Raw genomic sequence first — 27,658 nt, forward strand, 5'->3', positions numbered from 1 at the left:
GTTTAAAATGTGAACTTATATTGTATGATTATTTTTTGATAAATTATGCAAATATATACTTAATTGTATCAAATATTTTTAAGTCAAAATATTAAATGCTTTTTATTGCATCAATATTTTTGACATCGCCGGCGCTGACTTCTCTTGTGTTTCTCTATGACAATGTGAACTTTTCACCCATTTTTAAGAGCAGCAAACTGCAGAAGGGGTGGCTCCGCGGCCCCCGGGGGGGGGAGGGGCGGGCTTCTGCCCTTGCGTGGGCCGCGGTGAACGCCCTCGAGCCCGGGGACGGACCCCCACCTGCGCCCGGGGCACTTCCGGCCCGGCCCGACGGACGTCCGCCCCGGCCCCGCCCCGGAGCCGCGCGCCCTTTGTGCCCAGGTGAGCTTCCGAGTGGGGGACGGCGACGCGGGGGCACGTGACCCGGGCCCGGCCGGCCGGGCGGGGCCAGGTGTGCGCGGAGGCGGGCGGGCCCGGGGCGCCCAGTGCGGAGACGGGAGCGGCCGGCCCGTGAGTGCGGGGCGCGGGGCGCGGGGCGGCCCGGGAGGAAGGGGCAGCGGCCGGGGCGGACCCCGGGCCCGGGGCGGGCGGGCCCGACGCGGGGGAAGATAGCCGGCCCGGCGACCCCCGTTGTGGTGAAGTCGGCGTGAGGCGCTGGAAGGGGCCCCCGGGAGGCGGAGCGCCCGCCGCGCCCTCTCAACTGTGGGGCCCGGGCTCGCCTTGCCTCTCCGGCTTTACACTTACAAATCCTTGAAAGGGGACTTTAAAAAAAAATGTGACCTAACAGACCCCCGGAAAGGATTTCAGGATGTCCTCGGACCACAGCTGTAGAACCCCTGGACTAGATGACCTCCAAGGAAGGGCCTTTCTAAACCCCACAACCGTGATCTTTTGACCCCAGAAACCACAAAATATCTTGTCCTTGAAGGTAGAAACACTGGAAAATCTGAGGTATTTAACCCTGAGTAATTTAGTTATGTTTAAACTAAAATCTGTAGATCTGTTATTTTGAAGGAAGGAGGAACTCTTTCAACGTGAGATGAGCAAGTGATAATAATACACTTACCCATCATTATTACACTTAACCAGATTTCACTTTCCAAGGAAAATGTGAGCTCATGGACCACGAAACAAAACAAACCAAGGCAGGTTGCTTTTGGAGGGTGAACCGCAAACTTGCATTAAAATAAAAAACTCTTCAACTGGAACAACAAAATAGTCCCTCAGCCAAATTTGAATGGAATCAATGTTTCATTTATTTAGAATCTTTAGGAAGTGAATGGATACCCATTTAAGAAAATCACTGCACCCCGTAATCAGGAGGACTATGGGCAAATCTTTTAACCCCAAAATTGCCTCAAAAAAAATGAAATAGCATCTCCACAAAATATCCCAATGAAAATATCCAGATAAATGTTTAATTCATGTGGTTCCAAATTCCAGTGATTTAAATAAACATGTTGCTTTTCATCTCTGGGCTTCCTTTTCCCCCTCTGTAAGATGAGGGAATTGAACCAGATATATTAAGACCCCTCCAGCTCTAATATTTCTTCTATTAATGCTAATAAGATATTATTAGCAAGACAAACTGTTACTAGAGAGTCAGATGCTTGAGTGAAAGTGAATGATAGTAACCCCTTTGGTTTACGGACAGCTTAAGAGCAAAATTTGATTATTGACCCATTAGATAAAATTGTTAAGCTCAATGAACGGCATTTAAAATTTGCAAATTGCACAGTGGCTAATGGAACAACAAGTCTCTTATGCATTCACAAATAATTTACTGATACTTGAGAGAGGAAAAGCTGAATTGTTTTATTCTAGGTATTATTTCGACTATTTCCTCCATCTGTCTATGGGTCTAGGTGATTAATTTCAATTAAGAAATTTACTGTAATCCACTTTATCACTTTTTTTGGCAACTTGAAAACAAAGATTTATAACTATGAATTCTTTAATTCCTAAAATGCATTTTCCAGGTTTAGATAGAGATCTAAAGGACAGTTCTTGAAGATCATCCTTATGAAAGTAATGCATTTTGTGAGATGGGACTCCCTCTTCCTGGTTTAACAGCCCCGTTATTCTAAATCTGAAGGACTGAAAGCAAGACTTATATTTTTCAAACTATGTAATTTTTTTTATTTATTTATTTTAGTTTTTGCAAGGCAATGGGGTTAAGTGGCTTGCCCAAGGTCACACAACTAGGCAATTAGTGTCTGAGGTCAGATTTGAACTCAGGTACTCTTCACTCCAAGGCCAGTGCTCTATCCACAGCGCCACCTAGCCACCCCAAAACTGTGTAATTTTGAATGATGTGCTTTTTTTATGTTTTGTTGTTGCGAAGTTTGTCACCAAGCATTCTGTTTTGAAAAGCTGAAATATCAAATATTTATCTTTCTTTTTTTATACTGAACAGTTAGCTGAATTAGCTTTTTTTTCCCCCCCAAACCTTTGATTTTATCAAGGTAGGGAGATCCTAACTAGTTTTCCTTATTAAGACAAATTTGATTCCTTTACTCAGAATAGCCTCCCAATTTGGTCTGAAGGAAGTGTGAACTGCCTGAAAGAGTATTGTTTCCTGACTCATCAGATTACTGTAATACTCTTACCGTCAGTATTTTGCTTCATCATATGAGAACAGGAGTTTACCTATGGATTCTTTTTGAAGTAGCATTTAAAGTTCATCTGAGATTTATTTTCATTCTTTACAATAATGCCGACATAGCTAGGTTTTTAAAATTGTTTTATAGAGAACACATGTAAATAAATATTTCAAGTTATATTTTGTAATTTAAAACTAGTTTTAAAAATTTGGGGATTAAATTTGAATCTGAGGCTATTCAGTACTGAGAATATTCAGTTTTTGATCCTATAAACAGAAAGAGAATTTTGACTACTACTTGTCTAAGAGGATGGGATAAATTGAAGAGCAATAACTATGCATAATATGTAACTTTAATTTTCTGAAATAGGAGTGAGAATCACAAATGTCATCAAATGGCGTGGTGCCTGAGAGGAGAGCTAGGAACCCAGGCAGGTTTTATGATGATGTTCCAGTAGGCTCCTCCTATCAAGATGGTACAATGAGGACACTTCAAAGTCTTAAAGACAGCGAATTGGCTGTGAGTGCAGATCCTTTGCCTCCTCCACCTCTCCCCTTACAGCCTCCATTTGGCCCGGACTTTAATTCAAGTGACATAGAAGAGCCAGTTGTAGCTCCAGATATCAAACCTGTGAGGAGGTTTGTTCCAGACTCTTGGAAGAACTTCTTCAAAGGAAAAAGGAATGATCCGGAGTGGGACAGGCCTGTGTCTGACATTAGGTATATATCTAATGGTGTTGAGTGTTCCCCACCAGCCTCACCAGGAAGATCAAATTACCCCAGTGACCATCAAGATCCATCCAGAGAATCCGGTGGAACTTACAGTTCACGGAAAGAAACTGAAGCATTTCTCCCTCAGAATTCCTATGGATCTCTAGGACCGCACACACAGACGGCCCTGACTTACAGTGAAAAAGTGGAAGAGTACAACCAGAGATACTCCTACATGAAGTCATGGGCAGGACTCCTGAGAATTCTTGGTGTAGTGGAGCTGCTTTTAGGAGCAGGGGTCTTTGCTTGTGTCACAGCCTATATACACAAAGACAACGAATGGTATAATCTATTTGGATATTCTCAGCCATATGGCATGGGCACAGGTAGCCTGGGCAGCATGTATGGAGGTTACTACTACAGTGGCCCCAAAACCCCTTTTATACTTGTTGTCGCTGGGCTGGCTTGGATTACAACTGTTATTGTTCTAGTTCTTGGCATGTCCATGTATTATCGCACCATCCTTTTGGACTCTAGTTGGTGGCCTTTAACTGAGTTTGGAATTAACATCGCCCTCTTCATTTTATATATGTCTGCAGCCATAGTCTATGTAAATGATACCAACCGGGGTGGACTCTGCTATTACCCTCTATTTAATACACCAATAAATGCAGCATTTTGCCGAGTAGAAGGAGGACAGATAGCAGCAATGATCTTCTTGTTTGTCACAATGATTGTTTATCTCATTAGTGCCATAGTTTGCCTGAAGTTATGGAGGCATGAAGCAGCAAGGAGACACAGAGAGTATATGGAGCAGCAAAGGGTAAGTAATAAGGCTGTTTTCAGATGAACCTGATAGTATTCATCCTTTATTTACTTATTGCCTTTTGTGTTTCAGTTATCAATAAATATTTCTATGCCAAGATATCTACTTCTTAGTTCCTTATTGTCCTATGGACAGAAGAAACAAATCTATTAAAGTACAACAAAAAGTTTTGTGTTCTAGAGTGTAGTAATCTTTACTGTATGTTACTGATGTGTCATGGCATTCTTTTTATTCCATTCTTGTATTTGAGCATTGTACCACTGTGAAAGTGGGCAGCAGATCTTAATACATTGTTTGTCCTCTTAATTATTATTTGTCATTGTTTGAAGTGAGTTTGAGGTTGCTTACTAAATGAACTATATTGATATGAACCTTTTAGGTTCCTTCCAGGTTTAACTGAACCTGTGATCTTACTTTTGAATTATTAAAAATCAGATTCTTAAGAGAATATGGATAACTAATTCATATTAAGAAGCCCCTTTTTTATTTACTGTATTAAATCAAATTACATAGATGTGTTACTGGTAACCTATAGTTTGCTAAATTGTTGGATAATTGAGCTTCCATGAAACAGTATACTTATTGGATTAATGCCAGGCTACTGCATCGAAAATTTCTTAGAAATGGGTTTTTTTAATTACTCAACTAGTGGCTTTCATTTGTCAAGACATTAAGAAAATATCTACAAGAGCACTGTGAAAATCCTTTTTTTTTTTGAAAACAAAATTAACATAGCAAAACCCTTTGTTGAAATTAAATGAACCTCAGTATAAATATTAAGGGACTCTTTTATAAACTCCATTTTAAAATGAAACAAGTTGGTGTTTTTCTTTCTTATTCTAAGGAAGTGTGTTTAGTGGAATTTCCTGTGCCAATGAAAGGGCCAGTATTTCTTTTCATTTCAAACAGAATTGTAAACACCAAGATATCATAGACAACTTTATGTGCATGCAATATAGTATGTCTAGAGCTACACTGTACCTGATGAAGTAAAAATTGACATCTATGATGATATCATTAACACACTTTGGCATAGACATCTTAAGTTTATTTGCAACTTGATCTAAAAAAAATTGAACATAAATACTGTATATAACATGAGAAACTGCAAAATACATTTTCTTTTCAAGCTATTCTGCTTAAGTTATTGGTTCAAAATTCAGGGCTTAGGCTCCTAGTTCCTGGCAGGGATTGAATTCATGTTGGGTTTTCTCAAAAACAAGTGTTGTTACCTTTACTTTTTATACTGACTCATAGAGCTAGAAGATAAAATCTAATCTAAACTCTTTATAAGTAAGGAAATGGAAATGGAGACAAGAGAATGGACTTAGTCAGGGTCACTCAGGACTACTGGTAAAAAGCAGATTGCACTATATTAAACAGCCATAAAAATAGACATAATTTTAATTTTGTGTGCATAATGAATAACCTTTTGTTTTTCTGTTGACTCCTTTTACAATTTATATAAATTCTTAATTATCTAAGGTAATGGAAACCAACAATAGCACTTACATATTGAGGTCTGCAGTTGATCTTAAAAAAAAAATTTCAGTTCATTTCTTGCTGTTGATATGCTCAATTTCCCAATGCAGCTAAATTATTAAAAGTAAATATTTTCCTAAAGTTGCCAGAAAGTTATATTTTTATATCTTAGAATAAATACTGGGTATCATTGTTCTCCTAAGAATCTTCTTGATTTTTATACATCAAAAAGTAGAGCATAGGATTAAAAATTTATGGCTGGAAAGAACCCCAGAAGCCATATAGTCAGTTTGGATAGCAGTCTCAGCTAAATATCATTTGACTCTGTCATTTTCATTTCAAGCATCAGAAACACAATGATTCAGGGGACAAGCAGTGAAGTGAAAATTTCCTCTTACTACCCCTTATTGATTTTCTTCTAAACAGTTATGAAATGTCTTGATATAAAAAAGGTACCTGTTTCATTTATTCAAATTCCCAACAAACGTTTTAATGCACTGTATAGAGCAATCTCTTAGGAACTGACCATATAGGTAAGGATATATTTTTAATTTTTTTAATAATATTTTATTCCCCCTCCCAGTTACACATAAAGACAATTTTTAGCATTTTTTTATTTTGAGTTTCAAATTTTCTTTCTGGATATAGGCTCTCTGTTCAAGGAATCTACAGTCTAATGGAAACTTCTGCCTGTGGGTCCTTGCTGTCCTAATGGATGACTGCCTCTCTCTCTCTCTCTCTCTCTCTCTCTCTCTCTCTCTCTCTCTCTCTCTATTATTTTAGGAAAAATCCAGCCATCATATTCCCTTCATTCACTTGGTTCAGACCTCCTCCACAAGTCTCACTGTTCTGATCACTCTTCCTTTTCCAGTTTTGAAACTATGATTAGATCCATTCTGTCCTTGTTCCTGAATGGAGTAATTCAATGTACTTCCCCATGACCCTGCTCACTCTATCTATAACTTTCCAGGCCAAGGAGTCTAGCTTCCATTCCCATTTGAATTTTCTTCTCCATTAGAAAGTAAGCTCTTTGTGGACAGGAACTGTCTTTGCTTTTGTATTTGTGTCCCCAGAACTTAATATACCTAATAAATGCATTTTAATATTTAGAGTAGTTAGAGCATCCATTTATATTAGTTAGAGCACAACTCTCTTACAAGATCAGAGTTGTCAAACTCAACCCCACCCATACCTCTTCCAGTCCATAAGCTACTAAATTAAAATGTAATTGGTAATTAATTAACCCCCCAAAATACGAGACATCATAGATAATGGTAATTTGTGGTTTTCTAAGTCAGTGTGCAGCAATGAGGATACATTTCTGTTTGAACTTGATATCACTGAACTAGATAATTGGTCTCAAATAACTGAAAATTAAGCCTTGAATAAATATTTTAAAGAATGGCCATACATTATTTTGGAAAATCATTTTTGCTCTTTTTTTTTCAGATTAGTGAACCCTGTTTTGCATCTAAAAGAACTCTGGTAAGATTAATTATCTTTTATTTCATACCTGTTATCAAAAGTAGAGGAATATGTTCTTTTTAAAAACTATCATCTTATCTCCTACATGATACTACCAAAATTTTCAATATTCTCAATCTTTTCAATACCATAGATTTTCCAACGTTTTTTAAAGTGTAGAAATGAATTAACTTTAGCTCATTATGCTTTAAAAATTAATCAGTTTGGCCTAAAATACTTTAAAGGTAAGGAAACTGTTATCTAGATTCTCTATAGTTTAAGAGAATTTTGCCATCATAAAAGTGACTGGATAACTAAAAGTTGACTTTTGTCATATGACTTGTTGAAATCACCTTGGGTGAGGCATTCCCCTAGTCTGACAATCCAGAGACCCTATCTAAACAGGAAACTCTTTTTCATAAATCCCTCCTGGTTTCTGTCTATCTCTGCATCCTCTTCTATAAGTTTTCAAACCTTCTCTTTAATAATCTGTGATTGTTTCTATTAGATTCCAAAATCTATCTTTTCCCCAATCTTAAAACTGGGCCACTAGACCATCTCTAAATCATTCTCAAAGAATCCCATCTACTCATGCAAGTGAGATAATATTTGTAGTGCTTAGGACAGTACCTGGTTCATAGTGGGATTTTAGCAAATGACTTGTTCCCTCTTTCTTTGATAAATGCTTGTTTCTTCCTTCTTAAAAGTTCTTTTAGTAGCCAAGGTGTTGATTAATCTTAAATTCACTTTTAAAATTTAAAAAACAACTTTTTATTATTTAGAGTTCCAAATTCTCTCTTCTTCTCATTGAGAAAGTAAGCACTATAATACCCATTATTCATGAAATTTAAAACTCACTGAAAGAATTTTAGTTCCTTTTTTTGGAGAGGAAACACTACTTGGAGACATGGCCCCTCTGTCAGAAAGACCTGGTTTCAGTCTGCCTCTGACTCATTCTGGCTCTGTGACCCAGTGTGCTATAGTCAGTCTTATAAGGGTTATTCTTTCCTCACCTTTTGTTTGTTGTAGGCCTTGAGAGAAGTCTATGGATCTCTTCTGAGGATAGTGTTTTTAAATAAATAAAATACATAGTATGATAAAAGAAAACACTCATTTAAAATTATCAAAATATATTTTTAAAAACAAGTTTATGAATACCAAATTAGAAACTCCTTCTCTTCTCAAAGACTATAACCTGAAGAAAAGTTGTTAACCTGTCAGTATAGGGAATTTCCTAATTAGTTTTTTCCCCTTGTCCATCATCAATGAAGTCTTGGATCTGAACTAAAAAAAAGTATTTTCTTATATTTTTCGCCTGTCTTAGTCTTCCATTCTTTTAAAACCATATTTGTTATACCAGTTCCTATTCAATGCTCTTTTTTTCCAGCAAGGAAAATGAAACAGAAAATTAAATTCTCTTCTCTGGGGCAGCTAGGTGGCTAAGTGGATAGAGCACCAGCCCTGGAGTCAGGAGTACCTGAGTTCAAATCTGACCTTAGACACTTCATAATTACCTAGTTGTGTGGTCTTGGGCACACTTAACCCCATTGCCTTATAAAAACCTAAAAAAAAAAATTCTCTTTTCTGTCATTATACTACTTATCCTCATACAGGAAAACTCATCCCTTTCTTCTTCTTGGTGCTTTTTAAGACCCATTTCTTCTCCCCTTTGTTGTGGTTGTTATTTTTTGGCACATTTTATAAAATTCAGTTCATTCTTGGCTTTAGCCCTTCTAAAATTACTCTCTCCAGTCCATACCAACAGCTTGTCTTTGGATATATGCTCTTCTTTCTCTTTTATAATCTCCTTTCAAAATTTGATTTCCTTAGATAGATCCCCCTTTTTTTCTACTTCAGGACCATTTCAGATCACATCTGAATTTTGTTTTAGAATCTTCTGTATCTCTTGAGTCCTCATCCCTTTGAGAGCCTATAACCAAAAAATCTTTCCTATCTTTCCTCTGAACTCCTCAAATTCAAGGGCACCTCACTGATGAGACCATCCTGTCATTCATTTCTTATAAATTCCAAGATTGTATAGCGTATTGGAGCGTGGAGTCAATAGGACTACTATAGGCAAGTCACAGCTTCTGCCAGCCTCAGTTTTTTTAGCTATAAAATGTCACTTTCTTCCCAAGGTAGTTGTAAGAATCAAATGAGATCATGTTGAAAACTGCTTAGGTATAGTACTTGGTTTAATAAATGCTAGTATTTTGTTTTATATAATCAATTTTTCCAAAAGTTTCTTTCACTTGTACATTTCCAAGCTCTTCCTTCTTAATCAGAATGATGTCCAGAATAGCCCTTCTCTTTGTTGCTTCCTCTTCTTTCTGAAATAAAAACCCAACAAGGCAAGATATGAATTTATTTATTAAGTGCTTTACTTTTAGCAAAATTGTCTCTGAGTTGTCTCAACTCAGAATGTGATCCCTCTGGTATTTCCCTTTTGGTATTTGCTGACAAGATTGTATTATGAGGGAGTTGCTAAAGTAAAGAAGCACAATATTAAACCTACCATCTGTGGTTTGGATCCTGTCCATTTTCTTGAGTATGCACTTCTAAGCCTTCATATTTCAAAGTCTCTAGTATATGAATAACACTGAACCTATGGAGGTCTTAAAGTCATTTTAACTTGCTGCTGGTGTATGTCTAGACTAGGGATCCATTTGGTACTTAACTTTTCCTAATTAACAGCAGAGGAGGAGCTTTTGAAAAGTGGAGCATATGGAGGCAGCTAGGTGGCGCAGTGGATAGAGCACTGGCCCTGGAGTCAGGAGTACCTGAGTTCAAATCCAGTCTCAGACACTTAATAATTACCTAGTTGTGTGGCTTGGGCAAGCCACTTAACCTCATTTGCCTTGCAAAAACCTTAAAAAAAAAAGTGGAACATATGTACTTAGGGTTATTTGGGAGGCAACACGAGCAAATAAAGTCAAAAGTAAAGAAAAATAATCTGCACAAAATATCCTGAAATCTTTGAAGACCCTCCCGACTATTGTTTTTTTAAAAATATTTCGTTTAATTAAAAAAATCAAATCATGAAGACAGATGAACACAATGACCTATTTGTTCAAGGCAATCTGAAATGATGAATCGGAGTCCAAGGATTCAGGTTGACATCCAGCTCTCTTACTTATCACCTTTTTTTGACAGTAGGACTTTAACCTTGATAAACTTCGGATTCCTCATCTAGGGAAATGAGCAAGATAACCTTTGAGGTCCCTTTCATCTCTATATCCAGACTCCCTAAAAGAACTTTCCCTAAAACAAATATAAATACATATGTTTATGTTATATGCATATTGTTATATCTTTATTAGATGCACCTGAATTGTGCCTGTTTCACTTCTCATAATTTATCAAGGTGATAAATCACTACAGAGAATTAGGGAGCAACTAAGAGAGAATATTAATTTTAATAAGTATGCATTAATAACTATTGTTCCTCTAATGGGTTTTGTTTTTTAATTGTTTTCATGACAAAGGAAATTTCTGTGGTGGGAAAGTAATTTGAAGTGACTTGAGACAAATAACATTTTAAAAATGTATAAAAAAACTTTTTTAAGAGCCAAAACTTAAAAGGAGAGGATATGAATGAGTTGTGTTGATGAAGAAATTTTCCAATAAATGTTTTACCACCTAAGAACTAAGTATTTAAATTTTTAAGTGTTTGTTGTTGATAATAATAATAAATAGCTAGAATTATATATAGTACCTTACTATTTGTTATGGCAAAATACTTTACAAATATTATCTCATTTATTCTCATAACAGTACTGGAGAATAAGTTCTATTATTATCATCGCCATTTTACAGATAAAGAAATTGAGGCAGGCAACATTAGTGACCTGCCCAGGGTCATGCTGTAAGTCCATTGCTCTAGCCACTGCACCAACTACTTACTGTGATTTAAGAAAGAAATCATGAAATAGCAATCATTTAAGTGGAAAGAAAAATTGCCCTAAAGTTTTCTCATAACATTTATTCTCTATATCATTTGTGTTTAAGGGGAGTAGGGATAAGGTGTTTAATATATGAGAATTAAGTGTGATGAAAATTTAAGTCATTTGGAACATAATAAGTCCTACTTCTTTCATAGCATTTAGACATGGAGACTTCTCAGACAGAAAGTACACATCATTGGATGTAGTCATAGTCTTAGCTGTGCTTATAAGAGATGGTTTATTCTGATGATTCAGTCTGGAATTGGGAATTTAGAACTGATGGGTTTCCCTCAGAAATAATGATAGTGAGGTAAAAATAAGAGGCATTGATAAATTAGATTTTTTTAAAGGAAAGAAAAACAATGTCATGAGTTCTGGGTAGTTCAGGACAGTCTCCAGTTAGCTGTATTAAAATTAAAACTTGTATTTAACTGATATTCTTTGATATTTGTATCATGGTTTAGTGGAATGATGACTGGATTTGAGGTTTAAGACTTGGGTTCAATTCCACTGAATAGGTTTGTGATCATAATTATTTTGATTTCCTTATCTATAAAATGGGGATAAGGATACTTGAGTTGTGCTGTGAGGATAATTCTTTATAAATTTTAAGACTCTAAATAATAATAATGTGCTGCAGAACATTAAGCCTAGAAGAGTAATTGCAGTTGTCCCTGGACTATTTCTATTAGAACTTCAGGATCCTCAGATGAGAAGAACATGATAAAAATAATAACAATGTATTCTCTAAATGTGACCTGACTTCATTGGTATTAGTAGTAGTACTATGTAACACCAACTCATTGAGCTACTTAAATTTTGCAACAATTTACCCTGGTGAGCCAATCTGGATGTAGTCTTGCATAAAATCCGACTTTCCATTGAGACTAATCTAGAGCTCTTTTATGCTCAAGACAGATGAATTTGGGAATATCTCAAAACATTTTATAGGTTTAACTCTACTTTGTGTTCTAGAACTCTGGCATACTTATCTCTGTGCTTAAGTAGAATGAAGAGTCCTTAAGAAAAAGGTAGACCTTGACTCACAGTTCAGCTTTACTTAGAAGAAGATTAGCCTTCTGACCAGACAGAAATACAAATTGGGCTATTAAATGTTCAAAACATATTGTCAGCTCTGCCTTTAACACATCTCTTAAGCATGTGCATCCTCCTTGAATCTTCACTTAACCTAACCATTCTTGCTAATCATACATCTTTTCTCCTCCCCTTCTCTGATAAACTTATTGAGTACATCATATAACCTGGCTGCCTCTGTTTCCTTTCCTCTTACTTGCTTCTAAACTCTCTGCTGTCTGGATTCAGACTTTATCACTCAAATGAAACTATTCTCTACAAAATTATCAAATAATTCCCAAATCTACTGGACTTTTTTCAGTTTTCATCCTTGACCTCTCTGCCACCTCTGACTGTTCATCACCCTCTTCTTAGATAATCTCTCCTGTCCTGGGTTTCCACCCACCTGTTCAGTACCTGTCTTTCTTTCACTCTCCTTTGTTGGATCTCTCTCATTAAAATGTGAACTCCTTGAGTTCAAAACTATGTTTTTGCCTTTTTTAAAATTCTTAACCCTTAGCACAGTGCCAACTACTTGGGGCTTAATAAATACTTATTGACTAACTAAATCAACATCACACAGTCCTGACCCAGTGAGAACTTGTTAGCTATGATCCTGCCTTTAAGACATAGATTATTTTTTTTGTGAAAAACAATTTAAATATTCATTTTTTAAAATTTTGAGTTCCAAATTCCTCTTCCTTTCCCTTCCCTGAGAAAGTAAGCAGTTTTACATTGGTTTTACACATGCAATCATGCAAAACATTTTTCTTTATAAGTCACATTGTGAAAGAAAACAGACCACACACACACACACACACACACACACACACACACACACACACACACAGAAAGTGAAAATAGGTATGCTTTGAATTCATTCACTATTGGTTCTCTCTGCAAAGATGGATAGCATTTTTTTTACCATGAGTCCTTTGAAATTGTCTTGGAAAATTGTGTTGCTGAAAATAGCTAAATAATTCACAATTGATCATCATATAATATTGCAGTTACTATACATATAGTGTTCTCCTGCTTCTGCCTACTTCACTTTACATTCATTCATTTAATGCTTTCTAGATTTTTCTGAAAGCATCTTGCTCCTTATTTCATTTATTGGTTTTTTGTTTTTGCGAGCCAGTGGGGTTAAGTGACTTGCCCAGGGTCACACAGCTAAGTAAATATTAAGTATTTGAGGCAAAAGTCAAGCTGAGGCCCTCCAGGACAGGTATTCTATCCATTGCACCATCTAACTGCCCCTAAAAAAACAATATTTGAAGAACATTTCTATGTCTTGTTAGGCAGCAAAAAAAGATTTGAAAATAAACTCAAAAGTCTAACTATAATAATACTTCATTCATAATCTTGTGTTTATATAGCACTCTGTTTTGATCATGTTCCCACTGTTTTATATCCCATAGATGTATGAGCTGCAGCAGTCACTGTTTCCATTCAAAAGCTCCTAGACTTCCTTCTCTCTACCACAAACCTCATGCTTCCCCTTTTCATAACCTTTCCCTAGACCAGTCTGAGAGCTCAGGTTGGCATTTTGTCCTGAGCTATATAATCCATGGTGTTGCTTTTGTCTGGTCACAGCTGGTGGCTTTTTGGATGAGCTAACGTTAAACTAAAACTTTTAAGACAAATAGCCATAATATGTATACAAACAAATTTTGAAACAAAAATCTTTATAGCTAGCTGTCATCAGTCTGTATAGGGTTTCCTCAAAATATTAGTTTATAGAATTTTGAACAAGATGATCTAGTCAAGTCCAGTGCATTTTGAGCTCTATCATGCTGCCCTTTCTGCCCCTCACTATTGACTTTCTTTTTCTAATTTTATTTTTTATTCTCATTTTGTACAAATGGTTTCTTTTACATTAATAAAATGTTCTTGTTTAAGAGTAACAAAATGCCCCTCCCTCCATGAATATAGACTTGCTTGGGTGATAAAGTAAAGGGGAGAGAAAAAAAATTAAAATTAAAAAAAGAATAATAGTAATAATGGTAGGTATGGCCAGGTGGTGCAATGGATGGAGCACCAGCCCTGGAGCCACGAGCAACTGAGCCCGCATCCAGCCCCGTAGACACAACAATCACCCAGCCATGTGACATGCAAGCCACCTGATCCCCACTTCCCTGCAAAAACCTAAAAGAAGAAAAAAAAGACCCAAAATAAAATAAAATAGTAATAATAGTAGGGGTGGCTCGGTGGCAGACAGAGCATTAGCCCTTGAGTCAGGAGCACCGGGATCCAAATCCGGCCCCAGACACCCAAAGATCACCCTGCTATGTGGCCCCAGGCAAGCCACCCAGCCCTTCTTGCCCTGCACCCTCCTCCAAATAATAATAATAATAAAAAACGTGCTTTGGTCTTTGTTCCAACACCAACAACTCTGTCATGGGTGGATCGCATTCTTTATGGTAACTCCATTGCAAAACTTACTTCCATATTTTTCCAATGTTGCCATTGCTGATCTCAACTCCCTCCTTTCTTATTTCTCCACTACCATGTACTATATTTTCTCCTTTCACTCTGACTCTGCTGTAGGGTCGCTGAGTGGCACAGCAGACAGATCCCTGGTCCTGGGGCCAAGAAGCCCTGAGCCCCCATAACACCCCTTAGGCCCAGAATCCACCTGGCCTTTTGGTCCTGGACAGGCCTTCCAATCCCAGCCCCTTGCAAGAAGGAAAAAAGAAAATGTGTTATATCTGACCACTCTCCCCCCATGGTCCATCATCTCCTTCTTTATTCACATCCCCACCCCTTCCCCCTGCTCCCTGCCTTACTCCAGATGGCTATTGCCCATTGAGTATATATGCTATTTCCTCTCCTAGCCACGTCTGATGAGAGCAAAGGTTCCCTCATTCCCCCTTGCCTCCCCCCTTCCATATCATTGCAATAGCTCATAATAATAAAAAAAAATCTTATTATATGAAATATCTTGGCCTATTCCCCCTCTCCTTTTTCTTTCTCCCATTACATTTCCCTTTTTTTTCTATTGACTCCATTTTTACACCATATTTTATCTTTGAATTCAGCTTTCTCCTGTGCTTCAACTATAAAAACTCCCTCTATCTGTTCTATTAACTGAGGAAGTTCATATGAGTATTACCAGTGTCATTTTTCTATGCAGGAATATATGCAGTTCATCATCATTAAGTCCCTCATATTTCCCCCCTCTCCTCCAAACTCCATGCTTCACCTGAGTCCTGTATCTGAAGATCAAACCTTCTGTTCAGCTCTGGCCATTCCAAAAGGTACATTTGAAATTCCCCTGGTTCATTGAAAGTCCATCTTTTTCCCTGGAAGAGGACATTCAGCCTTGCTGGGTAGTTCATTCTTGGCTGCATTCTAAGCTCTTTTGCTTTCCGGTATATTATATTCCAAGCCCTATGAGCTTCCAGTGTAGTTGCTGCTAAGTCCTATGTGATCCTGACTGCAGCTCCATGATATTTGAACTGTGTCCTTCTGGCTGCTTGTAATATTTTCTCTTTGACTTGGGAGTTCTGGAACTTGGCTATAATATTCCTAGGGGTTGGTTTTTTGGGGAGGATCGGTGGATTCTCTCCATTTCTATTTTGCCTCTGCTTCTAGAATATCAGGGCAATTTTCCTGTAGTAATTCTTTGAAAATGATGTCAAGGCTCTTTTCCTGATCATGACTTTCAGGTATTCCAGTAATTTTTAAATTATCTTCCCTAAGTCTGTTTTCCATATCAGTTGTTTTTTCAATGAGATGTTTCACATTTTCTTCTAATTTTTCATTTTTCTGGTTTTGAAGTATTGATTCCTGGTAAATTTATCCATTTCCCTGAATTCTATTCTTTGTCTGAAGGATTTGTTCTCCTCAGAGAGTTTTCTTATCTCTTTTTCCATCTGGCCAATTTTGCTTTTTAAAGCATTCTTCTCCTCAATAACTTTTGAACTGTTTTATCCATTTGACCTAAGCTGGTTTTTAGTGTGCTATTTTCTTCAGCATTTTTTTGGATTTCCTTGACTAAGCTGCTGACTTCATTTTCATGTTTTTCCTGCATCTCCTTTCTTTTCCCAGTTTTTCTTCCAACTCTTCATTTGATTTTCAAAGTCTTTTTTAAGCTCTGTCATAGCCTGAACCCAATTTCTGTTTTGCTTGGAGTCTTTAGATGCAGGAGCTTGTACCTCCTCATCTTCAGACTGAGTATTTTGATCCTTCTTGGGCTCATGAGCAAAATATTTCTCAATGGTCTTCCTCTTATTTCTCTGCTTGCTCATATTCCCAGCCTGAGCCTGGTTATGGGGTGCTTCCTGAGCTTTTGGGACACTCCCACAAGGGTCTCAGTGTGTGAGGTTCTGTCCTCCCTCCTGGTCTGTGAATGACCGTAAGTGCCCCGCTCTGCCACGGGGCTGAGGTGGGGGGGGGGGCCTGCTGTTCTATGGGGGGGGACCTAGACTGCTATCAGTATCTGAATGTGGTCAGAACCCCAGAATCCTGTTCCAGAGGCAGAGGACAGAACTCTGCAGTCTCTCTTCACTCCCCTCCCTCAGCTCAATGGGCTCATGCCCTGGAGGCTCCTGCTTACCTGCTCTGCCTGCTTGTTTCCTGGATCAGGGATGGGGAAAGACCAAGCTGCTAGCTGTGTGCCCTGAGGGCTGTGTTCCACGTGCTCGCTCTGGCAGAGGTTCCCCGCTGTTCCCCCACTTGGTGCCTGGTGCTCCCCTGGGGTGTAGCTCAGGAGACTCCCCTGCTGCCTCCGGGAGGCTGAAGTTCTTTTGCTCTGGCGGGCCACCCCTTCGACCCCTGGGAGCAGAGCCTTTCTGCTCTTTTCAAGGTTACCTTGAGTAGAACTGCCTCACTTGTTCCCTTTGTGGGTTCTGTCTCTCGAAAGTTTAGTTAGTCCTTAGTTTCACGTCTTATCAGAGAGCTCCTAAGACTTGATCCCTTCTTGTCACCATCTTGGCTCCACCCCCACTATTGACTTTCAATAACCTTATACCTTTATCACTGAAAGATTATAGAATAGGTTGGAGAGAGAGAACATCTTCCCCCAAGACCAGATGCGAATCACAGTTATCCTTGACTTTCTGCAGCATCTTCTAGTCTTCCATTTCTTTTTTCTGCCACAAGTGACTAGTTCAAGTTTACTCCTCCTCATCCTTAATATGGTGTGAAAGAATTTTCAATTATAAGCTGAACCTAAGATAAACTGAAAATATGAGCTTGGAGTGATTCACTTATCTTGAGATATATTTTTGTTATTTGGTCAATCAATCTTGTCCAATTCTTCATGACTCTATATAGCATGTTTTCCGTGAAGTTCTATTGTCAAAGTTACTACAGTAGTTTACCATTTCCTTCTATGGATTAAGGCAAACAGATTAAAGGACTTACCCAAGATCACATACCTAGTAAGTGTCTGGGGCTAGACATAGATTTAAAAACACTATAAGACTTTTTAGACCAGGGATTCCTAAGTCTTACTTGCATATTTGCTCCCATCATGAATAATGTTAAAAAGTGAACAAAATCAAATATACAGGATTACAAAGAAAACTAATTATATTGAAATATCATTATCAAGGCAGCTAGGTGGCGCAGTGGATAAAGCACCAGCCCTGGAGTCAGGAGTACCTGAGTTCAAATTCGGTCTCAGACACTTAATAATTACCTAGCTGTGGGGCCTTGGGCAAGACACTTAACCCCATTGCCTTGCAAAAACCTAAAATGTTTATATATATATATGTATATATATATATATATAGAGAGAGAGAGAGAGCATCAGAAGATTTAAAACAGTTTTTTCTCCTAATTTAAATGTTTTTTCAACTAAATGCAGGTTGATGTTTTTTAAAGTTAAATTGTACATACAAAAAAAGGTTCCCTTTTTCACAACTTTAAAAAAAATCAACCCACAAGTATCTGGGAAAATAAATAAATTAAAATATTTAAATTGGGCTGGAGGACCCAATCCATTCTGCTTTTCAAAATTCTAGTTCTGACTCAACATCATTAGTGTACCTTGAGTGAGAAACCCAAACCTCTACCCCGACCCTATCAACTACCACCATATCACCTTCTCAGTCACTTAACTTAGTTATATTTCAGTATATTAAAATAGTCATCATTTTGACCTATAGAGTCCTAACATTGTTTTCTCTTATAACATGTATACATTTAAAATCCAATATATTGTTCTATTTATTTAACTTAGAAGACAAAATATATAAACCATATTTCATCCCTTTTGGGATTCCACTTGACCTTAGGTGGCAAATAACAAATCTGAAGCCAGTTATAGTTAATCCATTTATCTCAAGTGCCTGTTTACTTGTACTTTCTCTGTTTGTTTTAATTGTTAAACTTGAAAACTGCCTCAAATCCTTTTGGAGGTAGTCAGGATAGAAATCTTAAATGCAAAATCATTTAAAAATTATTTAAGATATATATCCACTGCCACCACTCACAGTTTGTGGGGAGTGGAATGTTTCAAATATAGTAAACTCTCACTGAATTTCAAGTCTAATCCAAATTTACATTTAAAATATTGAGAATTTTTTTCAAATGAAAAAGTGCTTAAGTACTCTTACTTTAAAGAAAAAATTGTCGCAATTTTAATTTCAGCATGAAATACCCAGCAGTGATGAAAGACAAAGAGACTCAGAAGTTAATTTCAAAGAGATGAGAGCAACAAAAATAAAGCCTGAATTGCTTAGTGGACACATCCCATCTGGACACATTCCTAAACCCATAGTGATGCCAGATTATGTAGCGTGAGTACATTTTCTGAAAGTGTCTCATAGTTGTGGCAAATTTCCATTTTGTGATTTTCATATCCTCCTCCATTTCTTTACTGCTTGAGCTATTTTGAATCAATTTGTTAGCTCTTTCCTTGAGTTTAAGATGCATAAAGAGGGGCGGCTAGGTGGTACAGTGGATAAAGCACCGGCCCTGGAGTCAGAAGTTCCTGGATTCAAATCCAGTCTCAGACACTTAATAATTACCTAGCTGTGTGGCCTTGGGCAAGCCACTTAACCCCACTGCCTAGCAAAAACCTTTAAAAAAAAATGCATAAAGAGCTGACTAAAGCTACCATTGTCTTGATGTAGATTTATAGATTGTTGGGGGGTTTTTTCCCTTTAGAAAGTATCCTGCAATTCAGTCAGATGATGAACGAGAACGCTATAAAGCTGTGTTCAAAGACCAGTTTTCAGAATATAAAGAACTTTCTGCTGAAGTCCAAGCAGTTCTCAGAAAATTTGATGAATTGGATGCAGTGATGAGCAGATTGCCACATCACTCAGAAAACAGACAGGTAAGAAATCACATCTTTAGGGGTGGCTAGGTGGTGCAGTGGATAAAGCACTGGCCTTGGAGTCAGGAGTACCTGAGTTCAAATTCCGTCTCAGACACTTAATAATTACCTAGCTATGTGGCCTTGGGCAAGCCACTTAACCCCATTGCCTTGCAAAAGCTTTAAAAAAGAAAGAAAGAAAGAAATCACATTTTTAGAACATTTCATTTCTAGTTCTCTTCTCTTGAGTTTAAAATTATTATTTGAATTTTGGGGGAGTGACTGATCAAGATCTGTTTTCAAACTACATTGGAAGATCATGAGCAAGATTAACCTCAAAACCAAATCTGTCATAAATTTTTTCATCACTTATGCAACTTATTTTTTAATTAAATTGTAAGAATATTCAAGCATTCAAACTTCTGTATAAAACCTGTTTTGAGCAAGGCAGTGCTCGGTACTATACAAAGATCCCTATCTTCAAATGGGTTGTGATCCAGAAGTGAAAGGAAAAACTTGTACCCATATAACTACCCTAAAAATAGAATATAATAAGTATGTGAGAAGGATACAAAGAACTGTGAGAGTTCAGAGATAAAAGAAATCATTTAATTTGTAGAAGAGAAGCAAAAAAGGCTTAAATTAATCTTAAGGTACCATATATGAGCTGTACTTTAAAGGATGGATAAGATTGTAGTTGATGATAGTTGGATGGGCAGTGGGTGAGAGCAACCCACAGAAAGTTTTGTGAATAGGAAAGTGATACTAAGGGAAGTAAAGTACTTTCAGAGAATAAGGAAAAATCTAATCAATCCATCAACAAGCATTTATTAGGTTTTGTTTTTGCAGCTCAGGTGGGGGAGTGGAGGAAGGGAGTAATATAAAGGCAAAAATAAACCCCTGCCCTGGAGGAGTTTAGATTCTATCAGGGAAGAAAATACATACACATAGAAGTACATGTAAAGACAATACAAGATGGTGGGGTTAGGAAGAAGTGCCAGGAAGATAAGGAAAGGACTCATGCCCAAGGGGTATTTGAATTGAACCTTAAAGCATCTGAGGGGGGGAGAGGAAAGGAAGAGAAGGTGGCAGTACATTCCAGGGGTGGTGGGGGAGAGGCGCTAGGAAGTACAATCCCTGCGCAACAGCCTCTACATTGCACTTAGACTTGAAGTATATGTGCTGGCCAGTTGTGATAGGGATTCTCCTAAACCAGTTCTGTGCAGAAATTAGAAATTCTAATTTAGGTGGCAGTAAGAGAAAACCAGACAGAACCTAGATTCTTCTTTAGCAGAAAGGGGTGGGGAAAAAGTTGTCCTTGATTAGCAAGATAAGTCAGGATCAAATTCAGGAGGTACCCTATTACACAGAGGAAGAATCCATCATCAATTCAGTCAAAAAAGTTGAAAACAGGGCACCTAGGTGCCTCAGTGGATAGAGCACCGGCCCTGGAGTTAGGAGTACCTGAGTTCAAATCCAGCCTCAGACACTTAATAATTACCTAGTTGTGTGACCTTGGGCAAGCTGCTTAACTCCATTGCCTTGCAAAAAACAAAAAAAAAAAAGTTGAAAACAGTCCAAGAAGTCCACAAAGGTAATCAAATACCATTACTAAACTTAATTGACGTAACAGCTTTAGTGAGAACTGGTATGGTATTAGTAAGTAGTGATAGTAAATTAAAAAAAGAAAAGTCATTGAATATTATTTCAACATTTATATAAGATGAAGCAAAAGGAAGTTCAGAAGACCACAGACAAGCAAAAAAGTTTTGTTATTGTGTTAAATCTCTAATATATCCTTTTTTATCATTTAATATACTTTCGTGAGTAAATACTTAAATTTATGAGGGCACAGTGTAATTATCTCTCCCCCTGTATTAAGTAAAAAAACAATAATTACATTGACTATTTTAACTAGTATTTCAGTGACTCGATATCATCCATGTGGATATTGGCTAAGCTGCTCTAGATCCCAATTGTGTAGTCATTTCAGTCACATCTGACTCTTTCTGACCCAGTTTAGAGTTTTCTTTCCTTCTCCAATGTGTGCTCATGTTACAGAAGAAGAAACTGAGGCAAACAGTGAAGTGACATTCCCAGGGTCACACAGCTAGGAAGAATCTGAGACCAGATTTGAACTCAGGAAAATGGTTCTTCCTGCTTCCCCATCCAGTGCCCTGTCCACTGCCCCACCCTTTCTTGGATATAGTCTCCCATAATTACTCCATAACTACTTCCTTTCAGTCTCTTAACAGTTAATGTGGGGTGGCTAGGTGGCATAGTGGATAAAGCACCGGCCCTGGAGTCAGGAGTACCTGGGTTCAAATCCGGTCTCTGACACCTAATAATTACCTAGCTGTGTGGCCTTAGGCAAGCCACTTAACCCCGTTTGCCTTACAGAAAAGCCTTAAAAAAAAACAGTTAATGTGTACCAGTGCAGTACTCAGTCCTGCAAAAATTCTATATTGATGAATCATGAGAGTATGTAGGTCTTGGGACCTTGAAGGCTATGCCAGAGACATGGAAGCACTGTTAACTATAAGGTAAGACTTCCATAGGGAAATGACTGTTACAAGAAAGCCAACATGGCACATTTCCAAAGTTTATATCAGTGATTCAAAATTTAAGGTACTACCAGATACAACTTAGGGGAGATGGCATATATATACAGATCAGTAAACTTAGGATATGTGTAAAGTAAATACACAATAATGGGGGGAAGCAGGAAAGACTTTGAAGGACATATCCTGGAGCAGAAGTTTCTAAAAGGCAGAGGTGAAGGAGGCAAGTAATCCAGGGGATGGGGGACAGCCTACAAAAAGACCCAGAGATAGAATGCAGATAGTAAGGGGGCAAATTTGACAAACAGAAGGAATGAGAAGGCATCATGTATAATCAGCCTCAGAAGGGAGATTCAAAATTATCAATTGATTGTCAAGGGCTTTAAATGCCAGACAGAGATATGTATGCTATATCCTAAAGGTAGTCAGTTGCTGAAGATTACTTAGAGGGGGAGATAAACTGAAAATGATCTCTGAAGAAAAGGTCATTTTGCAAGAAGTTGCTTCAGTTCTCTTTTATTTTCTAGTAGACTTGAATAATTCCCCAGTCTTCCCATTTGCTAAATGATGTTAATAAATATCATTTTTAAAAAGTAGTGCTAGTTAGACACCATGTCAAATTAGAGAATCCCCTCCAAATCAGCTTATTTTGTTAGATTAGGTTTTACACTATCTCTGCCTTTCTCTAAAGAAAATATTAATGGTAGAAAATCTTGTTGAGGGATTTAACCATACCCAGTACCTCTAATCTCTTCATTAATCACCCTACTCCCTTCCTACCACCACCAATTAGCAATTTTAACAAAATTTTATACCAGAGATCAGGTATGAAATATCAGATTCATTGCTACTTAGGAAAAAAATTCACTATAAATGCTGTATTGATGATGAATCATCCTTGTATTTTTAAAAATTGCCTTGAAAAATTCTTGAGGTTTTTTTTATTTATTTGAGGTGATGGGGTTATGTGACTTGCTCAAGGTCACACAGCTAGGTAATTATTAAGTGAGTGAGGCCGGATTTGAACTCAGTACTCCTGACTCCAAGGCAATACTCTATCCACTATACCACCTAGCTGCCCCACCTTGTCAAATTCTAACAGAAGAAAAATTTTAATGTGATGATAGAGCAGAAGATAGTCACATTTTACTAGATTATACATACATTTCTCAGAAAGGCAGCTAGGTAGCAAAGTAGAAAGAATACCTGGCCTGGAGTCTGGAAAACTTCTTTCCTGAGTTCAGATTTGTTCTCTAGCATTAGTTGTGTGTCCCTGGGTAAGTCACTTCATTCTTTTGACCTCAGTTTCCTCATCCAGAAAATGAGATGTGTAAGAAAATTCTACATGAAGAGTCAGAAGTGACTGAAAAATTACTGAAAAACAAAATAATCCCCAATGATAGGTCTTCTCTCTTCTGTGTATGCCTGGTAAACACTTTACCAAAATCAGTAAATATTTGTTGAATAAATGTTTTCAAGAAAATTAGCTAACTTTTTAAAGGTTTTATTTTTCATTTTTTACTTAATGTAATTATATTTTGTATAATAAAATTAATGTAATTTATATTAACCTTAATTTAAAAAATGTTTTCAATTCTAATTTCCACCTTACTTTAGGAAGTTTACGAGTTGAGTTAAAAAAAGTTCCCATGTTCAATTTTATTTTCATATTTTTTAGGAACATGAACGAATTTCAAAAATTCTTCAAGAATTTAAGAAGAAAAAGAATGTAAGTATATCTATTAATTTTAACTACTACAGGACAGCTAGGTGGTGCAGTGGATAGAGCACCAGCCCTGAAGTCAGGAGTATCTGAGTTCAAATCCGGCCTCAGGCACTTAATAATTACCTAGCTGTGTGACCTTGGGCAAGTCACTTAAACCCATTGCCTTAAATTCAAAAAAATTTAACTACTATTATTTCAATATTAATGAATAGCCAAGTACACTGGCTTTTAGATCAAACAATTCCTATATGGTAGGGTAATCACTTGTATGTAATTTAAAACCAAATTGTTTAGGGAAGGAAGTAATATATATTCTCAATGCCTTCTTTTCTAATCTCTTTCTTAGCCAGATTCTAGTATATCCTGATTGAATGACTTAAATTTTTAAATTTCCAAATTCTTTATCCATTCTTTCTTATGCAAATGAGAGTACTGCAGTTCCAGTGGACTCAGGTTTAAAAATGCTGTCCATCTCCAGAGAGAGAACTGATGAACACCAAGTATAGATGAAAACATGTTTTTCACATTCCTTATTTTTCTTGATTTTTTTTTTTACAACATGACTTGTATAGAAATATGTTTGCATGACTTCATGTTCCAATTGATATGTCACTTGCTTTCACAATGGGTGAGGGAGAAGCTGCAAGAAGAAAGAGAATATGAAACTCAGAATTAAAAAAAAAAAAAGAATGGCAGTTGTGGTGCTCTGATCATTCTTCTTCCATCCCCTACTTAATCTCATAGTATACTAGAGAAAAGTTTTATCAACTCTTTTATATTTCACCTTCAGGTTTTTGGTGCATAAGCAGTAAAAATATAGCAAGTCTCATCTGAAAGAAGTTTTTTCAGACACCTTATTTTGTGATTACATTTGTTTTTGTATTTCTTTGTCTCAAAGAAAACAAAGATTTATTTAATATTGAAATATTTCATGTCTTTCTTATAGGATCCTACATTTTTGGAAAAAAAGGAACGTTGTGAATACTTGAAGAATAAACTTTCTCACATCAAACAAAGAATTCAGGAATATGATAAAGTTATGAATTGGAATATACAAGGTTTTTCCTAAACCGTATCTTAAAATTATTTTTATATGGAAATTTGTTTAATATTTATTTACTGCCATATCTTTACCAATTTTATGATATATCTAGAATTGGTTGCTATTGGGAACAACCATTTAGCCTATTTAATGTTTGTATGTGTACTAAAAGGTTTGTTTCCATTCAGATACCTTTAATTTCTAATTCAGTACATGTCTTTATTTAGAATGAATTCATTTCTGTGTTCATTTCAGAAAATTATACTTAATTCTTTCATTAGAAAGTGTCCTCAGGGGTGGTTAAGTGGTGCAGTGGATAGAGCATCAGCCCTAGAGTCAGGAGTACCTGATTTCAAATCCAGCCTCAGACACTTAATCATTACCAAGCTGTGTGGCCTTGAGCAAGACACTTAAAGCCATTGCCTTGCAAAAAAAAAAACAAAAAAAAAACACCTAACCCCCTCCCCTCCAAAAAAGTGATCTCAGGAATAGTGATATAGGAATAGTGTCTCTAATAGGGGAAACATTAGGATATTATTAGTATTTCTATTATCACATTGCTATCCCTAGGTTTCCCTTCTACAAAAAAGAGGAATTTCTCTTTCTAGCCAAAGTTGTCATTTGCTTCCATGAGGAGAAGAAATTCAAGGCATCCTTTTTTTATAAAGCTCTTAATGAATAAGCCCTAAGGCATCAACCAGAAAACTCAGATTTTATGAATTCCCATTTTATGCTCTTAGGCTTAATTATCAAGAACAAGAAAATATTAAATATCAAGCAGAGACAAAAACACCCTTTAAACTACTCTTGGGGTGATCTCCAAAAAGGGCCTATGATCCTGTTCTCAATGGGGTCATGCAGAGGATTAGTCTTCACCTAGCTAGCTAATTCCTCCCTTTTTCTAGTCTGACTTCATACAACTCCACTTCATGCATTCCAGCCAAACTGAATGAGCTATTCTCTAAACTCAACTATTATTTTTCAAAATCTGTGCTTTCTCATCAGACATTCCCCCCCCAATACTTGGAATATACCTCCTCCCTCAGTCTGCCCTGAGAATTCTCATATTTAATGGCTACATTGGAGTACCAGCCCTTTTACCCTTAAGTTGAAAGTACTATTTCTTTCCTCTGATAAATCTGGAGTACTTTTTTCTGATCTTCTCTTTTGCTCCTCTCATATCCTACTTTGTATGTATCTGTGTGTATTTTTATATTTATGTATGTGTCATCTTCTACCCATCTCCCTCACTCTATTGGAAACATAATCTGTCTCTGTCTTTGTATTCCCCCTAAGACAGTGCCTTACCACAATGGGGACTTCATAGATGTTTAAAATCATTGATAGGAAGAATATGTAGCAACTGGTCTTCACAATTTAGACTGATTTTTATCCCTAGTTGCCCCATGGGCATTCTATAGTAACAGAAATTTTGTATGAATATTTTACCCCTCCTTCCCCAAACCTCCAATAGTCTATGATAACCCAAGATCAATATTTTCACCTTATTCTGTAATCTTCCAAGTAAGTAAAAGTTCTTCTGATTTCCTTTCAGACCGTCATATGTGTACATCAGAATGGAATAACTTGGAAGAAGTGAAATTAACGCTTTCTTTATAAGAACTTTGACATTCTTAGGAAAAGCACAAATGGTGAATTGGGGAAAATTTTTTAATATAAAAATTATTATTTGACCAATATTGAATAATAACTCAAGAATCTAGTGTGACCCTTCCTGCCTCATGCACTTGGCCATCTGTGAGTAGCCCCTTGCACAGAGTAGACACTGGAAAAAATACTAGCCAAATTGAACTTTTTATGAAGTTAGTGTATTGCTTAAGTTTATATTTTGAATGTTCAAGATTACTTCCGGGAAGGAAAAAGCACATCTAGAAAGTGTGTTAGTTTCCTTTTTCATTATTAACAAAATAATCATTAGTCTTCATTTGTCAATATTCCATTGAAATGTAAACTGTCAGATAATAAAATCAAGGAGTAGGAAAATTAACTTGTTGAAAAATTTATATTACAGTTGTAAATATTAAGCTATGAAAATCTGCTTTAATTTTGTAACTTTTTTTTACATGTCAGTACCTCAGGGTATTAAAATGTTACTTTTCTTTTACCTTATGTGTACCTTTCATTGTTTATGAGGGACTTTTTGTGTATTGAATATTCTGCCACTTGGTAAACGAAGTATACTAAAAAAAAAGAACTAGAAAGGGAATCTTAGACCTTGGAGGATGCTTCTGTGATTTTTGTCACCCATTTTATCTTTGTCTTCATATCCTGTAAAGCTGCTGATCAGAACCACCTTCTACCTATTAATGGGGTTCATTTGCAAAGAATATCTCACTTCTACCTTTCCTGATCAGTTGGTTCTAGTTCTTCCCCCCCCCCAAGTTTTCAGTTATAGGACTTACAAATTAAAATCCATGCTGACATTTCAATACCAAAGTGTGAGGGAGCAATGTTTATTTATATATATATATATATATATATATATATATATATATAGAGAGAGAGAGAGAGAGAGAGAGAATCACCAATTTTACTTTAATAATAATGGAAGGAGGGGCGGCTAGGTGATACAGTGGATTAAGCACCGGCCCTGGAGTCAGGAGTACCTGGGTTCAAATCCGGTCTCAGACAGTAATTACCTAGCTGAGTGGCCTTGGGCAAGCCACTTAACCCCATTTGCCTTGCAAAAACCTAAAAATAAATAAATTAATAAATTAACAATAATAGTAATAATGATGGAAGGAAAGAAAAAAAATTTATTCAGAACCTACTTCGTGCCACACACTAGGTTCAGCACTTTACAAAGATTATCTCATTTGATAGAACCTTGGGAGATAGGAGCTGTTATTCTCATTTTTCAATTAGGTAAACTTAACATCATTTAAGGTTTGCACATTCAGGTTTACAAAGTGTTTTTTACAAATACCTCACATTA

General features: G+C 36.8%; 1 protein-coding gene across 5 annotated transcripts; it reads left to right on the plus strand.

The window, feature by feature from the left end:
* Positions 1 to 304: 304 nt before the first annotated feature.
* Positions 305 to 26,907, plus strand: MARVELD2 (MARVEL domain containing 2). 5 transcript variants are annotated; one of them, XM_074200488.1, is made up of 7 exons: positions 305 to 381; positions 2,973 to 4,136; positions 7,071 to 7,106; positions 18,704 to 18,852; positions 19,223 to 19,394; positions 23,613 to 23,663; positions 24,607 to 26,907. In XM_074200488.1, the coding sequence occupies exons 2-7, from the start codon at positions 2,988 to 2,990 to the stop codon at positions 24,727 to 24,729; spliced, it is 1,680 nt and encodes a 559-aa protein (XP_074056589.1). In that variant the 5' UTR covers positions 305 to 381; positions 2,973 to 2,987; the 3' UTR covers positions 24,730 to 26,907. The 5 variants fall into 5 exon arrangements, with proteins under 5 accessions (XP_074056589.1, XP_074056588.1, XP_074056591.1 ...); XM_074200487.1 differs by lacking the exon at positions 305 to 381 and adding an exon at positions 424 to 510; XM_074200489.1 differs by lacking the exon at positions 305 to 381 and adding an exon at positions 711 to 951.
* Positions 26,908 to 27,658: the final 751 nt, after the last annotated feature.

The sequence above is a fragment of the Macrotis lagotis genome, chromosome X (assembly GCF_037893015.1).
Source record: "Macrotis lagotis isolate mMagLag1 chromosome X, bilby.v1.9.chrom.fasta, whole genome shotgun sequence".
NCBI lineage: Eukaryota > Metazoa > Chordata > Mammalia > Peramelemorphia > Peramelidae > Macrotis > Macrotis lagotis.